This window comes from Hoplias malabaricus, chromosome 1, assembly GCF_029633855.1.
Source record: "Hoplias malabaricus isolate fHopMal1 chromosome 1, fHopMal1.hap1, whole genome shotgun sequence".
NCBI classification, from domain to species: domain Eukaryota; kingdom Metazoa; phylum Chordata; class Actinopteri; order Characiformes; family Erythrinidae; genus Hoplias; species Hoplias malabaricus.
The window spans coordinates 10,478,970-10,497,904 of NC_089800.1; the positions used below are offsets into that span (position 1 = coordinate 10,478,970).

General features: G+C 43.1%; 1 protein-coding gene across 3 annotated transcripts in view; it reads left to right on the forward strand.

Moving 5' to 3' along the window:
* Positions 1–1,714: 1,714 nt before the first annotated feature.
* Positions 1,715–18,935, forward strand: part of tpk1 (thiamin pyrophosphokinase 1) — a 76,526-nt gene continuing 59,305 nt past the window's right edge. For 2 of the 3 annotated variants that reach the window (XM_066678013.1, XM_066678015.1), the window contains exons 1-3: positions 1,715–1,760; positions 8,489–8,548; positions 12,123–12,197. In XM_066678013.1, the coding sequence (XP_066534110.1) occupies positions 8,506–8,548; positions 12,123–12,197 (118 nt within the window). In that variant the 5' untranslated portion in view covers positions 1,715–1,760; positions 8,489–8,505. Of the gene's footprint in view, positions 1,761–4,523; positions 4,624–8,488; positions 8,549–12,122; positions 12,198–18,935 lie in introns of those variants that run through there. The other variant, XM_066678014.1, reaches the window with a different exon arrangement.

An 18,935-nucleotide genomic window follows, 5' to 3' on the forward strand; every position in this document is an offset into this window, starting at 1 on the left:
ACAATTCTTCAGAACATTAGTGAGTTGCCTCAAGCACCAGATATTTAACTGCTTTCTCCCCTCACACACACACACACTGCCATGATGCTACAACTTAGGTCTACTTTAAAACCACAGCCAAAACACTAACAACAATGGATGCCTGTGTGTATTTTAAAAATAATTAAAACACACACACACACACACAACATGGGTACCCTGGTTTAGTTATAGTGCACACTGAAGCAGACTGCAGCTACATTAATTAAACTTTGTTTTTGTTTTATTGGATTCTGTTTGTCCATAAATGCCTGTCAGGGATTAGTGTTGAGGAGTGTGGAGCGAGAAATGGCTGTAAATATATTAGAGGTTGTTTTTCTTTTCTTATTTCTGCTTATGTGTGCATCCCCCACTGGAGCGTGGCTCTGTCCAGAGGTGTCTAACAGTGGCCCACTTCATTTAAGTGTCTCTTTCTTTCTCTCCTGGCTCTCTCTCTCTCTCTCTCTCTCTCTCTATCTCTGCTCTCTTCTGACCAGCACGTCTTCCAGCAGCGAGTCTTATCAGTCTTCCTCAAGCTGTTCGACTGCAGCATCGTTTTACAGTCTCTCTGCCCTCTAAATCACATCCTGCGCTGCCAAGATTCAACCTTGGTGTCCCTTATCAAATTAAGAGCCTCTCTTGTTTACCCATGACTGACTGAGAGTGCTATCAATGACGAAGCCTTTCCGGTGAGCGAGGGTGACTGGCAGAGCTGCTGATGTGTAACTCATGATTTATGCATTTGCAGCCAAACAGCTCGGCTTTGCTATTCTCCGTTTTCTATTTTTACAGAGTTTTCTGCTTAACCTTACACACCCTGGGGTAAAGCCAGAAGCCCATGAGAGTCTCTAACTGTGTGGAGGCTAAAGTTTTATTCCAGGACCAGAGTGTAATGGTATTTTCGGGCTCTGTTCTATCCGATCATTCGGCTGACTTGTTCAAAGGGCTCTTATCACGGAAAGTGATAGTTCCCTGGCTTTTTTAAACAAAAGACTTGTGAATTTTCCATACATTCCGGACAGTTCTGAATGCACAGCAACGATAACAAGCAGTTTAATATTCAGTTGTTGGATGTACATAATATATCATTTGTTCATTTTCTGTTCATTCATTCATTCATTCATTCTGTTCAGGGTTACTGGGGATCCAGAGCTTATTCAGAATCACTGGGTGTAAGGCAGTAACGCACCCTTGGCAGGGCACCAGTCCATCACAAGACAGCACACACACACACACTCTCTCTCCCAGTCACTCACACATATCAAAGATATATATGGATATATATGTGTGTGTGTGTGTGTGTGTGTGCTCATTTTGATATATTATAAAACATTTTTTAAAAAGAATGCTATATTTAATATATACAAACCTTAAATGTATTATACATAATATTTGTATGAATATATGGAGGATAACTGTAAAAACAGAGGTCAGTTTCCTCAGGTGTGTGAGGTAAGAAGCCCTGAAATTCTCAGCCACAAACATCACCACTCTCATACGCTAACAAGGTTAAACACTCCTTTTACATTAGATTGGGGCTTTACTATAATAAGAATTATATGTTCAAGCCCTTCCCACCCCTCTCCCAATTTCTCTGTGCGGTGCAGGGCAGGGTGCAGTACCGGAGAGCTACGGTAGGGGCGTTGTGCAGAAGCTCCGCTGCTCTCCCTCCGCTCTGCTCTTCTTTACGGGGTTTTGTTGTTTATTTTCTGCCGGAGCGGCGCGCGGAGCTGCTGCTCAAAGTGAGATTTAAAAAAATTATATTTTTCATATTTGTATTTATTAATGATGACATCAGCGGGGTTCAGGAGCGGAGTGGAGAGAGATTTACCAGCTGCTGAGAACCGACAGTCTGCTGTTAATGAGAGAGAGAGAGAGAGAGAGAGAGAGAGGGAGGTGTGTGGGGGATGAAGGGAGAGAGAGAGAGAGAGAGAGAGGGAGGTGTGTGGGGGATGAAGGGAGAGAGAGAGGTGTGTGGGGTGAGGGGAGAGAGAAAGAGAGAGGTGTGTTGGGGTGAGAGTGGGGGTAATTACTGAGAGAATGACAACGTGAAGACCAAAGTGGAAGGGAGGAGGAAAGAGAGAATGACAGAAAGACACATGAAGAATGACAGACTTTAAACAGAGAAAACGTTATTAACGGTGTACAAATTAGCCATGGTTATGATGTCACATCTCCTGGATGTTGAGTTGCTTTTGATTGGTCCGTGTCGTGTTTGTTATTTTGGTTCAGTTTCTACAATTAAAACTTTTTCAGACGTGAGAGAGATTGCTGTGCAGTGTTTGTATCTGCATTCTCTGTCCGTTTGATCAGCTCCACTCAGCACACTCACCGCCTTACCAAGGATTCATTACAGAAAACTGAACACTCCAAAAGACATTATTTTATTTTGGGGTTTTTGTGACATCACAAAAACAGCAGTTTCAGAACAGGCCATTTTTGCATTTTTTTTTCTGTCTGGACTGTGGAGCTCTCTTAAAGGGGTGGCACTGTGGCACAGAAGGTAATGTTCCTGTCACACAGCTCCAGGGTCCTTGGGTTGTGTGTTTAATCCCAGCCTCGAGTCACTGTCTGTGAGGAGTGTGATGTGTTCTCCCTGTGTTTGAGTGGGTCTCCTCCCACAGTCCAAACACACCTGTTGGTATGTGGATTCATAAGTGTTGGAGTGTGAGTCGCAGAGTAAATGTGTGAGTGACTGGGTGGGTGTGCTGCTCTGGGATGGACTGGGCTACGTCCAGGGTGTGTTCCTGCCTTGCATCCAATGATTCGGGGTAGGGTCCGGACTAGAACAGGATGAAGTGATTACAGAAAATGAACGAATGAATGAGCTATCTTACAATATACGCAAAATTTTGGCTCATGGATGGAGAAATCTCTTTTACTGGTCAGTGTCTAATCTGAACATGTGGAATAAAAAAGTGTCTATGGTAGAGGTCTGTGTACCTTTCGTTAATTTTTGCATTTCCAATCCTGCAGTACAAAAACAGAATGACCCATTTCCCTGTTTTGAAAGAAAACAATCTGTTTTCTACAACATTCATTCATTCATTCATTATTTGTAACCGCTTATCCAGTTCAGGGTCACGGTGGGTCCAGAGCCTACCTGGAATCATTGGGCGCAAGGCAGGAATACACCCTGGAGGGGGCGCCAGTCCTTCACAGGGCAACACAGACACACACACACACATTCACTCACACCTACAGACACTTTTGAGTTGCCAATCCACCTACCAACGTGTGTTTTTGGACTGTGGGAGGAAACTGGAGCACCCGGAGGAAACCCACGCAGACACAGGGAGAACACACCATACACCTGACAGACAGTCACCCAGAGGAAACCCACACAGACACAGGGAGAACACACCAGCTCCTCACAGACAGTCACCCGGAGGAAACCCACGCGGACACAGGTAGAACACACCACACTCCTCATAAACAGTCACCCGGAGGAAACCCACACAGACACAGGGAGAACACACCAACTTCTCACAGACAGTCACCCGGAGCGGGAATCGAACCCACAACCTCCAGGTCCCTGGAGCTGTGTGACTGCGACACCTACCTGCTGCGCCACCGTGCCGCCCGTTTTCCACAACATAATTAAATATAACAAAAAAATGAATACGAATACATATGAATTAAAATAACAAGTTTTTTCCCAGTTGTGGCTGATTATGGGTTGAGCTGCAGATGAGAACCAGAACCGGAAGTTTTTAACACTAATAGAGCCATATATTTTAAAATGGTGGAACTTATTCTGCTGGTAGATTAAAGATGGACACACTTGACTCCTTTCATGATGTAATTAGAAATATGGTCAAGGACGAGGAACATATGCTGAGATTTCTGTGTACATTGGGGACATGGGTGTCCGGAGAGGGTGTTCTAAGGCTAATATCAGTAAGTTTGTGAAACCGCTGCAGAACGGTGACGTTTATGTGATACGTAGCTATATCTGTTATCTTCCTGTTAGGTCTGAACAACCAAATATCAATGTATAGTGAACTAAAATCAAAATATATTCCTGAATTAATATTCCCGGTGGTGGTGGGGGCACTGTATACATTCAGTGTTTACAGCTTTATACGATTGGAATCAGGGGCTGCATTATTCTGTGTGAAATGAAAAAGTTTATTTGACCGTGAATGTAAGGTCAGTGTCAGCTGTTACCTGGAGAATAACTAACAGTACAGACGAGTAGTCAACACACTTTCGAGAAAGAGGTCAGTAACTGCAGTGAGCAAGTAGAACATGAAATGAATAAAATATTCCACTGCTTATTAATGCTTACTGCTTGTGAAGTTACTTAGATCACAGAGAAAGTTATATAGTGGGCTTTTTTCATGAACTACACACACAGTTTCCATAGGTTTATAGACACTCCTTTTAAGGACCTCTACAGTAAAAACCTTCTTTGGGTATGTGTGTGTGTGTGTGTGTGTGTGTGTGGGGTCATGGTAGAAGGCGTTTCCTGAGTGAACAATAGGTCAGCACAGTGGATGACGATTTCCACTTTACAGCTGAAACATTCCAAACAGTCTCAGAAACTCAGATTCCGACGGATTTTCATACCTCACACACCTAAGGAACCAGTTGACAGTCCGGGTGAGCATTAGGGCATTGTTCTGGGGTTTTCTTTCTGTTAATAAACTACTAAAACTCTGAGCAGAGAGGAGCTTGTAGGAGTTTAATCGACGGAACAGAGGGGGTTTAGTTCCAGTGTTAAATTCCACATTAAATGTTGCAGAATGGAATCATTGCAGTGTATGTTTAGAGTGGAACTTAAATGACCTTTAAAAAAACTTTTTGGATACAGTATCCCACATAAAAAATATCAAACAAAGTATGCAAAAGAATGACATAATATCCACCTTTCAGACCGGATCCTCATTCCTGGCGTTCGCCTCCACAGCACGGCCCTGTGGATGGAATTAAATCATGGAATCATGGAGCAATATTTGTATAAAATGATTTGGCTTTTAAAAGAGGTAAAATGGCCTGCAGTCTGCGGTCTCTTACTGCCAGCTGCCGCAGTGTGTAAACCTGGTCGATACGTGTTTGTGTACTGAGACGGATTGGCACCTTTTACTTGTTCTGCTGAGCCGTTTGCAGTGGAGTGTTACAGGTGCGTCCTGGTGGCCGCATTGATCTGCTGCTTTCTGCCGTTTCCGCTGGATTAGTCAGAGAGTGTCGTTAATGCAGCATTGGTTTTGACTCCAGCTCCGCCTCAGCCCATCGATACGTGGAGCTCTTCTCTTGTTCTCTTTACTACACAAAGCTTGTTTCTGACACCTGAAAAATATATCCAGACATGTATTAAGGTATAATCATAAATATGTGGCATGGTGACACTCAGGGTCCTGGTTTGTGAGATTGTTCCATGAGCGCGAGTGTGCTTACAGAAGATGAATGAAGGAATGAATAATGTTTTTATGATGTCATCATGAGATCCTATGTCAAAATAATGACTTTTTTTAGCACTGTACTGAAATCAATGGCAGGGCGGCATGGTGGTGCAGCAGGTAGGTGTCGCATTCACACAGCTCCAGGGTCCTGGAGGTTGTGGGTTGGAGTCCCGCTCTGGGTGACTGTCTGTGAGGAGTGTGGTGTGTTCTCCCTGTGTCTGTGTGGGTTTCCTCCGGGTGACTGTCTGTGAGGAGTGTGGTGTGTTCTCTCTGTGTCTGCGTGGGTTTCCTCCGGGTGACTGTCTGTGAGGAGTGTGGTGTGTTCTCCCTGTGTCTGCGTGGGTTTCCTCCGGGTGACTGTCTGTGAGGAGCGTGGTGTGTTCTCTCTGTGTCTGCGTGGGTTTCCTCCGGGTGACTGTCTGTGAGGAGTGTGGTGTGTTCTCCCTGTGTCTGCGTGGGTTTCCTCTGGGTGCTCCGGTTTCTTCCTACAGTCCAAAAACACACGTTGGTAGGTTGGTAGGTGTGTGTGTGTTGCCCTGTGAAGGACTGGTGCCCCCTCCAGGGTGTATTCCTGCCTTGCGCCCAATGATTCCAGGTAGGCTGTGGACCCACCGCGACCCTGAACTGGAAAAGGGTTACAGATAATGAATGAATGAATGAAATCAATAGCCAGGGTGTGGCTGCTTACCTACCTCAAAGTCACATAGTACAGTTTCTGTAGAGCTGAGCACAGAATAGCAAAGTCAGAGGCTCTATTCATCCTATTACAGCTGAGTGGAGCCTCACATCGATTTAAAGCTTTAATTTTAAAGTAAAAATATCACACGGTGTTCCTTTAAACTATAACAATGAGACAAAAAAAAGTAAGTAATTATTATGATATGCAAAGTCATTAACACGAGAGAGTATATCATTAAAATGACACACTAAGTCATGATTAAGTCCGATTATAATGATTATAAGAAACTTTCCCATTGTTAGGGCTTATTAAATAGCAAAAATATGTTTAATTCCAGTGAAAGAAGAGGCTGGCTTCCAGACATTTTCATCTCACAGAACATTTTCTAAAGCAGTGCTTTGAAAAAGGAAAATGTGTCACTGAATGAAAAGAAGGCTGAGCCACGTTTGAAGCTGTGTGGAGCTAATCAGAGACAAGGCTTGTGTCAGAGAGCTGCCGCTGAACATGTGGAGTGTGGACCTCTGTACACAGTCAGAGTCTCGCAGTTTTAAAGGAAAGTTTCTCGTTCGGTTACAGTCCCCCTTTTGTCTCTGCTTTAAGAACAAATGACTTTTTCAGTCGCTAGGTTCACTTCTTTAAAACATGTGATTGACCCTGAACAGGAAAGAAATCGGCAGCTTTACGTCAGCTCCCACAGGGGCCAACTGTCTTTAGTAGAGTTCAGCTCATTTAGCTTTTAAATTCAAGTGAACGTGGCTCTGTGGGAGCCCTTTCTCTGTGGTCATTATGAGACAGGTCACTCAATTTATAGAGAACTGTGGAGTGGACAATGTTAGACCATTAGGCAAAAATACAGCTCCCAATTCAGTACATTTAAAGGATTCAAATGTTATTGCCAAGGCAGGCCTTTAAAACCGATTGATAGAAATTTATTCGGAATCCACTTACGGTCAATCTTGAATACGGCACAATGGAGAACAACATATAACACTACAGAGCATAGAAGAAAAGAGCACAGGAGCCGTAGAAGAACCAGGAGGCTAAGTCTGAGACTATTAGACTGGGGTCATCTCTGTACAGGCTCTGTACATTATACTGGTAAAGGGACAGTTCACCAAAATGAAAGACAATGATTGAAAAGAGGGCGGCACGGTGGTGTCGCAGTCACACAGCTCCAGGGACTGTGCGTGGGTTTCTTCCGGGTGAGTATCTGTGAGGAGTTGGTGTGTTCTCCCTGTGTCTGTGTGGGTTTCCTCCAGGTGACTGTCTGTGAGGAGTGTGGTGTGTTCTCCCTGTGTCTGTGTGGGTTTCCTCCGGGTGACTGTCTGTGAGGAGTATGTTGTGTTCTCCCTGTGTCTGCATGGGTTTCCTCCTGGTAACTGTCTGTCAGGAGTATGTTGTGTTCTCCCTGTGTCTGCATGGGTTTCCTCCGGGTGACTGTGAGGAGTATGGTGTGTTCTCCCTGTGTCTGCATGTGTTTCCTCCGGGTGACTGTGAGGAGTATGGTGTGTTCTCCCTGTGTCTGCATGGGTTTCCTCCTGGTGACTGTCTGTGAGGAGTATGTTGTGTTCTCCCTGTGTCTGCATGGGTTTCCTCCGGGTGACTGTGAGGAGTATGGTGTGTTCTCCCTGTGTCTGCATGTGTTTCCTCCGGGTGACTGTGAGGAGTATGGTGTGTTCTCCCTGTGTCTGCGTGGGTTTCCTCCTGGTGCTTCAGTTTCCTCCCACAGTCCAAAAACACACGTTGGTAGGGGGATTGGTGACTCAAAAGTGTCTGTAGGTGTGAGTGAATGTGTGTGTGTGTGTTGCCCTGTGAAGGACTGGCGCCCCCTCCAGGGTGTATTCCCGCCTTGCGCCCAATGATTCCAGGTAGTGACCCTGAATTGGATAAGCGCTTACAGATAATGAATGGGTGGATGATTGAAAAGATGCTGTTTACCCATGTAGCCTGCCGCTAATCCCTTCAGGGTTGCAGATTGGCCTGATCCCTCCAGAAACCCTTGTGGATCAGTTCCTAAACATGAGTGAAGTATGTGAGAAATAGCGCCCCTCATGTTGCAGTTACAAGCCAGTTCTATGATTTGCTTCTCGTCTAAAAACGTCAGTAATAATGATTTATGACTGAAATGTGACTTTTGATGTTCTTGTAAACACTGAAGATACTCGTTTGAATGAGCAAAGATGAAAATATTCGATCGTAATATTGTCTGAATATTATATAATGAAACAGCTGTTGAATACTGCCTTGCATTTTAATAATAAGGTCTTAGACAAACCATGAACACAATTATGAAACAAGCAAGGCTTCTTTTATCTATCTTTTCAAACCACAGTGTGTCTGAAGATGGTTTCTAAAGCTGAGAGTGTTCTCTCCTTTGTCTTTTCAGCTATTGAACTCAGGGTCATGGAGGAAGAATTCACACCGCTAGACTGCCTCTTATCTCCAGGTACTGTTTTAAATCTGAGTGGCTACTGTAGCATCCAGACAGTGCTACAGTGGTCTTTGCATCAAATACATTTTTATTTGTTTGTTTATTTGTCACGTTTTTTCATGTTGGAAATTCAAGAATTTATTGAATTGAGTGTTCTGTTGTGCACACTCCACTTGTATAATCTCCACAGTCAAACATTAAAGCAATACTAGATCAAATTCTGTGCTCCTAGGCTCCCCCGACAATTGCAGAGTACAACTGACTTTTACAGCACTCTCCTAACCCTAACCCTGATATTAAGGGGAAGTGGGTGTGGGGGATCCTGTTTACACAGTGGAGTTTCTGCAGTGCTGAGCCCAGGATAGCAACGACAGAGGCACCATTCTCCCCATTACAGCTCAGTGGAGCATCATTATGATTTTGAAGATGTAATTTTCAAGTCAAAACACTACCTAGTGTTGCTTTAAATTAAATGGGTTCGGCCTAAGGTAACCATGCCCAATCCCAAGTGTTGGCTAGAGGGGTTTAAAGCCCTCCAGCTTTAGGCTGTGGAGCAGTGGAACTGTATCCTGTGGAGCAACAGAACACAATTCAGCACATTTAGGGTGAGTTGGAGTGGCGATAGATCAGTATGTGACTTCCCTGATGTATATAATGCTGCTTTAAGGTCCACCCATTGGTTCAATTGTTCACACACAACTTGTACAGCCATGGAGCAGCTGCACATGAGCCTAAGAGCACCATGCTCAATGCCACGAGGTGGATAAACCCCACCATCCGTGAACTGAGTTGCAATGCTGAGATCCTGGACCAATATTTTAATATCAGTACCTCACTAATGCTTATGTGGTCGAGTGCCATCAAATCCTCACAGCTGTGTCCCAAACACCATGCTTGAAGTGTTTGAGAGGCTCTTACTGCAGCAAAGAGGGACAACTTCGTTATTAATACGTTAATTTGATATGAAATACATAAAGAGGTGTCCAGAAACATTTGGCCAAATGGTGCATTTTCTTAAATTCTCTAGTAACATCCTCTGGGTCAGAATACAAAGCCAGGCAAAGTGACATAGACCACCTCTTACAAATGTGTGCACTAAGGAAATCTAAAAATGTATTAAACAAAAGATTTGCACTTTCAGATATTCCTTTGACTTTTTTTCAACCATCTGTTGTGTTACGGCATCAGGATTATTTCTCATAGCCTGGAATTCAAATGTACATGAAAATTCATTTAAAAGTATAATGCAATGCATCACCCAAAGGACAGCATCGCACCTCGGCATGTGCTGAAGGCTGAATAATGATACCAGGACTTTCAGGTGCTCCGTTTCCAAACAGAAGGAGGAATAGAGGCAAGAAAGTATTGAAACATGTTGTAAAACTATTGTAATAAATAAAACAAAACCTCACACGGAGGAGTCACCTTTCTATCCGTGACCTAAAAACTGTTGTTTAACAACGGCAGCCAAGGCAAACTATAACACACACTCACCCAGTCACTCTCACACACACACACACACACACACTCATACCTGTGGACAATTTCACACAGCCAGTCCACACAGGCAAACATGAGGCAACGACCCCCACCCACCCAGCACACTCTCACACTCTCTGTAGTGTTTAATTCACAAGTGACCTGACACTTACCATGTGCCCTGGGGGGGGGGGGGGGTCTATTCATATAGACCAGAGGTGTTCAAACTGAGAGGTGTGCCCGCCTACTGGGGTGTGAAGAAATTGCAGGGTTGTGAGATTACAAGGAAGAGGGGGAAATATACGCTGACATTTTGTTGTTGTTTTTTTATTATTTTTATAATGAAGAGTCAGTATTAGCTTCAGGTAAGAAATGGAGCATCGTGGAGTATGGGTTGCAGATGCATCCCATGTGCTTTTATTTTGTAATCCTGTTAATAATGCATAATAATAGGGAGAAATGGGAGGATTTGAGCTGATATTTTTTTATATTTGTTGTGTTAGTTTGAATATTGACAAGTTTGTTTTGGATGAGATACACAGGGAGGTGCACTCACATTAGTTGTATGGACTTCTTCGGTTGTGTTGTGTGATCATAGGCAATAGTTTAAACAAAACATGGTTAATAATAGACTCCCAGAAGAGGAGCCGGGACTACAAATAACTAACAAGATGAACACTGAATGCACTGAAAACGACCTACCTTTGAAACCATTAACTCCCCCTGATAATCTTTAAACTAAAACCTTTTAAATATAGTACAAAGAGGCAGCAGATGGGGTCTGTCACTTTGAGAGAGAGAGAGAGAGAGAGAGAGAGGGAGGGAGGAAAAATAGAGCAAGGGGGATGGTGTTGAGAGGCTGGAGCTGATGATATGGAAGCTATAAGATGTACTTCATGCTTTGTTCTGCAGGTAGGCAGTTATTTGTGAGCTGAGCCATCTAGTAAATCACTGTTATCTGCTGTCAATACAGCCAGGAGAATTACTTCCCCCCCCCCGCTTTCACAGCCCAAGAATGTTTACACTGGATTTATCTGTACTCCAGCAGTCACACGTGCATGAAAACGGCCCTGAGACGAGGCTTTACCAACATCTTTCAGAACAGAAAGTGGGTAGGTTAATTAGGGCAGAATATGAAATATTGATCGCGGCAGTTGATCCTTGAAAGACTCTGCAATTAGACGAACACTAAGTCAGCTTAGATCTTTTCTTACTCAATACATATTAATGACTGTAAAACCATTGCTGGGGTTTATTTAAACCGAGCGCTGTACTGAATGGGAGATTGTATTTCATGTCCTATTTATTCCAAATTGTTTACGTTGAATTGCAAATGTGTTGTATCTTAATGAACAGCGACTCCTCGACTAATTGGCTGTATGGAAATTTTGCTCCATTTTAATTGATAATTCCCTTATTTCTATCAGAGAAAACGCATCCAGACGTGTGGGAAGAAACGCATGGCAACAGATTTGCACATTTACTGTTAACAAATTCCCACCCAACACCGAATGTGTGACTGAAATGCTGAATGCAGATGTTGAGCAACGGTTTGCCTCCACATGCAAAATAAAGATGCTCATTTTGGAAACAGTAGGTGTTTTTCTAAGTGAAGCTTGATTAAAGGAGAAAAAGTTTCTAGGTGTATGACGATACAGGATAGAGACCAGCCACAACTACCGTTAGCTGTCTAAACGTTGCTCAATCCAGCGTCTGTGGCGGAGAGTCCCGGGGAGCACGACTGGCCTCGCTCTTGGGGTGTTTTGGATGGCCCACTCTCATCTCACTGCTCACAGTGCTAGCTAACACGTGGCGTTCAGCTTATGTGACAGATCTGGGTAGTATGCGTTTTCTTCTGGTGCATTAAGCTGCAGCTGGAGTTTGAATAAAACCAATGGGTCTTGGAGAAAGAAGGTAGCACCCGCCCCAACCTTGAGAGTCTTGAGTCCTAGGAGACTCACTGATCACTGGATTAATAACCTTTTACAGTGTTAATTAAACGAAGGTGGTTCTTTGTGTCATCAGTCTCCACCCTTTTGGCTGGTTGTTTTTCAGTAACAGAGAGTTATCCTTTACCCAAAACAATGCTTTGTTTTTTGTGTTATTTTAGGAAAGCAGAAGATCTGCCTGGTGATTCTCAACCAGCCTCTGGAGGAGCGCTACTTCCACGTGCTGTGGAGTAAAGGTAGGAGCACTGAGATGAGTTTCAGAGGCATTTGACTTGCTGTTTGTAAGAGGTGCAGCTTTGTTTGTGTGTGTGTGTGTGTGTGTGTTAGATATGGGTATTAATGTAGGTGTGAGAGGTGTGTGTGTGTGTTAGCCAAAGAGGCAGATGTGAGGTGTGTAAGTGTGCATTAGATGTGTATATTGATGTAGGTGTGTGAGGTGCGTGTGAGGCTGGGAACAGAGAGCAGACTTCCAGATGTTGGTCCTGAAGGGAGATGAACAGGAGGCTCCACGCCCTTCCTCAAAGCCTCAGAAGTGAACCCCCCTGGGGCAGTGTGTCCGCCAGCGCCCCCTCACTTGAGCTCCATGATCAAAGCCGCTCGTTTCATACAGAGACGCTGCTCTTGGACTCGGTCCACTTCCACCTCGACACCGGTCAGCTGGGGATTAGCTGCTTTGCATTAGCATAGCTGGAATCAGTGCGTCGAGATTAATTAAGACATCAAATTAAAAATGAAGAGTAAGTTCTGGAGGCCTGTAGCGAATGCAGAAAAATGTGTAACATTTACATGGTAAAGAAACCATTCTAGGCCTCAGAAGTGGTGCTGTATCTTCAGTAAATGGTGGTCTAGACACAACATCCAGCCATGTTAGGGAGTCTGAAGACTCATAAATGCCCTCTCTCTGGGTGGGTAGATCCATCTTTCCCTAAGTTGCAGCTGAATGCTAACTATCGTGGCCATCCTTTAGCTTCTGGCAGTGGCACTTGGTGTTCTCCTCCAAGTGTGTTAAGCTGCGACCCTGTGTTTGTGTAGGGACGATACCTCAGGACCTTTTAAGAACACATAACATGTATGACTGTTCTTAGTTTTTCAGAAGTTTGAACAGTGTTGACAACTTAGTGACTCACTAATCAAAAAAGCGACTAGCGACAAATCTAGCGACTTTTTCTGGTGTTATTGGAGACTTGTATGTGACAGCACACATCGCTCTGCATTTACTGTCCTCAATGAGCGGCGGGTGCTGCCGTGAGCCCTCCCCCGTCCCAAAACACTCACCGGCGGTCAGTCTCTCAGTAGCTGCAGTCAGAGCAGAGAGGAGACCTACAACCTCTTCACACCGTGTCCAAACTGCAGATGAACCACACATGCCCAAAGCCGCCAATGACCCAGCCCTGGCTTACACAGCGTGATGTAAATGTATCGTCAGTGTGACACAATATCACTGCATTCATCACACAGTCTCAGTCAGATGACCTACTCTTTCTGTGAGCCAGCACAACGTGTTGAAACTGAACCAAATTTAAGAAAACTTAACAAAATAAATAAATAAATAACAGTAATAATTCATTCATTCACTCATTATCTAGTTTAGGGTTGTGGTGGGTCCAGAGCCTACCTGGAATCATTGGGTGCAAGGCAGGAACACACCCTGGAGGAGGTGCCAGTCCTTCACAGGGCAACACACACACTCACACCTACGGACACTTTTGAGTCGCCAATCCCCCTACCAACGTGTGTCTTTGGACCATGGGAGGAAACCGCAGCACCCGTAGGAAACCCACGCAGACACAGGGAGAACACACCACACTCCTCACAGACAGTCACCCGGAGGAAACCCACGCAGACACAGGGAGAACACAACAAACTCCTCACAGACAGTCACCCAGAGACGAACCCACAACCTCCAGGTCCATGAAGCTGTGTGACTGCGACACTACCTGCTGCACCACCGTGCCGCACTATAATAGTAATAATAATAAAAATACATGAATAAATATAAATATATTTTAAAAGCCCTAAGTAACTCTGCCAGTGTGTCCCTTTTAATGTCACTTTGCTGGTCCCAATCACGGATAAAGGAGGAGGTGAGGACGTAGAGCTAGCAATTCCACTTCTCATAAGTCTTTTGATTAAATTTGATATTCTAGTATTTAACGGTGAAGTTATTTTGAGAAGTGATGGCCTATTTCAAGGACAAAGTTTGAAAAAAATGATAAACAGAAGAAAGTTCATTTGTAGTTTTAAACATATTTAGGGTTTTTTTCTCCCCCGTGATGTTATTCTTCTCTTCTACAGTGTCAATTACAAATAGACAATTATGCAAACTACCATCATGTAGCCCACCTCTGTTTTTGTGGTAGTTTGAAACATTTTAATTGCACGTTTCCCCCTGAGCATGATTTTTTTTTTCTTTTGCAAATGTTGCCTCACTATGAATCTCAGGAGGATGTCAGCTACACTCGACTCCCTGCTTTCAAATTTAGGACCAGGCTGGTTACTTGAAGTGACAGACCATGTGTTTTCATTCACAAGGGTCAAGCACCACTGTGGTCCACAGTAAAATCCTGGACCCCTCCAAGCAGAACTGCTATTTCCACTGTAGAACTCCTCCAGCCTGGGAGCAGTAGTCAACTAACCTTTATCGAGGGTAATTAACTTTTCATTTTGCACTTTGTCTGCTGGACGCCTGGTGATTTAAAAAAGGCCACGGTCCTGGCTTCGTTTCCCCAGCAGTGTGTGTTAAATCATAGAGAGCAAAGTCCTACCTTATCAATACCCTGGTCATAAAACTCTGGCCCAGACTGCCCAGGCTTTCTGACGCCCAGAGTAAAAGTCCCTCGCCCGATTATGAAATGTTTATTTACAAGGTTATCTATCCTGCTCTGAGCTGGAGGCGACGCTGGAATCCTTGTAATTTACGTCTCCTGTGTCCTCAGATGTTTCAGAAAGCAGTGCAATGAATCACCTCAGACATCACCTCAGATACTGAAGTCCTTTTTAAATACTGCCATCCTGTCCAAACTGCTCAAGTAATGCCTCCTTAAAGGAATCAAATGTACATCACTTTCTGCTCAGCCCTGATGATGGAAGTTTGTTCCTTTAGGATTGCACTGGAGGTACGAGGCTAATGTTGCTACACTCTAAAAAGAACCAACTTAATTGAATTGCTTCAATTGGTAACAAGTAATTCAATTAAGTTTATCCAACTTAATTTTTTAAGTTTTTGAAGGTTGAACTTAAAAAATTAAGTTGGATAAACTTAATTGAATTACTTGTTACCAATTGAAGCAATTCAATTAAGTTGGATCAACTATTCTCTTTTTAGAGTGTAAGTCACAGAGGCTTGTACTAGGCTAGGGTTAACTTTAAGGTCACATATGACTTATGACAGATCACAACGTGTCATAGCCAGAAAAGAAATGGTAGAAGACATTGAAAATAAGAATAAAAACAGAGTGAAAGCAACAAGACAGTCATATTTATTATATTTATTTGAAAAACACCCAACTTGTTTTTTAAACAATTATTATGTCCACTTTTATAAAAATGTAAATTTGAATAAATTCAAATTTGGGGTACTTTGGAAAGGCATTAAAGATAAAAATATCTTTAATGCCTTTCCAAAGTACCCCGAATTTGAATTTCTGTTTATAGTGTTATGTGTCACTGATATTGTGTGTGTGTTTGATATGCAATAAACATAATCAAACAAAGACAAAATACCTCAATGTTTATTTTGTTGGTAATTAATTTTGGACAAAATATAAATAAGAATAACTAATTAACAAATCAACCATATTTGTTGTTCCTCTAGTTAGATCCCCCATGCGCCCTCAGAAAAAAAACAGTGCCTCCAACAGGTGCATCACTGCTACAGTAATTTCTACAGACTTGGAGCACAGAGACAGCGTTGATTCTATTCTGATTTGTTTTAATTTGCGCAGCATGAACGTGCACGCACCGGGACTCCTCTGGCCAATCAATTTCCATCCAATCATCCACTAGCCACTATGGGGGGTCCTGTTGGCCAAAATTACACCAGCCTGGTAGCTCAGCATTATAAGTTATAAAATCTGAGAATATTTTATAGATGACGAGTCAAGGGTGTGATGATTTTACCTTGCAGTTAGCATCAGACACATTATATTTGTAGCTCTAGAGCAGAACTAAAGAAGCAAGCTACATACTCCAAACAGGTGTTGGCTGATTGGCTGTTTGCAATATGAAGAAAAATGGTGTAAATCAGATATTTAATATATAAATAAATAAATAAATAAATAAATAAATATTCTCAGCACTGAAAACTCTGATAAGTGATCAGTAAGTTCTCTCTTTGGCCAAAAGTGTTCTTCTCACAATAAGGAAAGTCTCTGTGTACGCTTAAACATTCAGTCTATTTTTAGAGGTGTAAATTCGAAGTAATCGTCATCTTCCCTTTGTACGAGAACGCCTGCTTAACACATTCTTCCAGTTTCACACTGTGCTCTTACCAGCTCTACAATTACAGGTAGTGTAGTCTTGCTATAATTTGCATGGTGCCAAAATTAATGAGTCATTTGCATTCAGATGAGTGTGTGCGAGTAGTTTTCTCAGCAGGTGTTCGATGCTGGAGCGAGTGGCATCATGTTTTCCGTTCCGAGAGGTCTCTGCGGGAGCCGTTTCTTCTGATCAGATCTTTATATAGGTGCACTTCTCTTTGATTCTCCTCTCAACTTTACTTCTGACAACATGTGGGTAATGGAACCACTGGCAGAGCCTGAGAATGGCGAGCTATTCGCAGACTCCGACTTCTAGTGTCTCACTGGGATTGTGTTTTTTTCCATCTGTGAATAGTTTTTGAAAAGTTAGCTCAGCTGTATGAAGCCTGGTTGGTGTTTAGAATATCCAGCATGTCCATTCAAAAGTTTGGGATCGGTTCCCTGTGATAAAATCAGCTGATTCTGTTTCAGAGATTCCACGTTTTACCCGTCCACAGCAGTGAACACACACCATAGCGAGTTATAGCACACGATCACACCAACACCTGGAGCGGCAGCCAGGCGCAGCATCGTGTGAGTTGGGCGGGGGGTTAGGTGCCTTGGCACGGATGGTGTTAAAGGAGCAGTAAGTTCTATTCCTTCACTCCTTCCACACCAATTTTTTCCTCACAGCCTGAGGTCTTGAATCAGCAACCTTCTGGTCCCAAGTTCCCAAATTTACAGCTCTCACATTCACATAACGAACTCTAGGACTCTAGGAAGCTGTAAATACATAACGGCTTTGTAGAAGTTTTCAAGATTTTTGTTTTAATAAAGTGAAAATCCAGAATGCATCAGACTTTCATATCTGTTTGAATACATGATAAATGTACTGACTAAAGCATTTTGGTGAATAATTTACAATATTTAAAGCCACACTCTAAGTTATTTTAATGCATTAAGCTACAAAAATGGCAAGGGACTAAACTTTTAAATAGTAACAAGTATTTACATTCCTGATATTTAAAGCTGGTTCCCAGACTAGATCCTCCTTTCAATGGAACATCATAATTCAAAAAGCTGTGTAGTCCAAGACTAGCTTAATCCCTGTCTGGGAAACCATCCTTTAAAATTCATTAATTTCACTCTATTCCCCGGACATGTCCTCTTTTTTAGACTTAAAAAAATGTCCGGGCGGAATTTCACAAACGTCCGGGATTTTGTTTTTCTAGAGCTTACATAGAACTTTGAGAAGCGTTTTGTTCACAAACTAGTCCCGCCCTCCCCTACTCCGATTGGTTCGCTTGAGTGAGAAGGGGGAGTGGTAAAGTAGCCTAAAATCTTCTGATTGGACGGTCTGACTGTAGAGCTACCGTTATTGGTCGATAGTATTTACACGGTGGGTTCGAGGCCTACCTGGAATCATTGGGCGCAAGGCAGGAATACACCCTGGAGGGGGCGCCAGTCCTTCACAGGGCAACACACACTCACACATTCACTCACACCTACAGACACTTTTGAGTCGCCAATCCACCTACCAACTTGTGTTTTTGGAGCGTGAGCGGAAACCGGAGCACCCAGAGGAAACCCACGCAGACACAGGGAGAACACACCAAACTCGAACCTACAACCTCCAGATCGTTGTAGCTGTGTGACTGTGACACTACTTGCTGCACCACCGTGCCACCCATCCCTTAAAATATAGCCTTAAATTCAAGGAGAAGATTGGACACAGAAACAGATGCTTTTTTGCCTCTGCAACTGTTAAGACAATCCAAGCAAAAATAAAGATTTTAAAGTGTCAGTCCAGCAAGCAGAACCGGACGTTGGGTCCTGAATGGCAGAACCTTGAGTTTACTTCAGGATCCATCTTAATGCATTTTTAATCTGTCTCTTCTTGTCTAGACGCTCTGTGAGAGATCCCTCAGTCTGTTCAGCGTGTGGAGAAACTCTAGGCATCTCTCAGTCACTCTTAAAAAGACAGAGGGAGACAAGCCCAAAGGCAGCAGCAAAGTGCACTGTAGCTGCCGCGTTAATTTTTCAGGAGCAGAAAGAGAAGAGCCTTTTTCAATAGGAGACATGTCGGCGCTGCGAGGAAAATAATAGACACAAAGAGGAGGTTGTTTGTGCCTGTGTGTATCTCACAAGTTGACAGTTCTCTTGAATTTCCACACAGTACAAAATAATGCGTATCTTATTATTCTTGCCACCTTAAATTTAGATCTAAGATATGAGTCTACAATCTCATCATCATTCTTTTAACATCCAGAAAAGAGATCTTCCCTTTCAGACTTTGAAAACAGTTTCCAGTCCACATTTGGCAGATGTTCCAGAACAACTTGTTAATCTTGTTAGAGGTTTATGTGAATGCGGTGTTAGGCATCTTGCCCAAGGACTCTTATTAGTGTAGCTTGTAGATCCTGTTGTAGCTAAGAACTGACCCCTAGTCTGTGGTGTGGAGGGAAGCAATGTAATCCACTGCTATTTTTTAATTGTTTTTTTTTTCTTGCTTTTAAT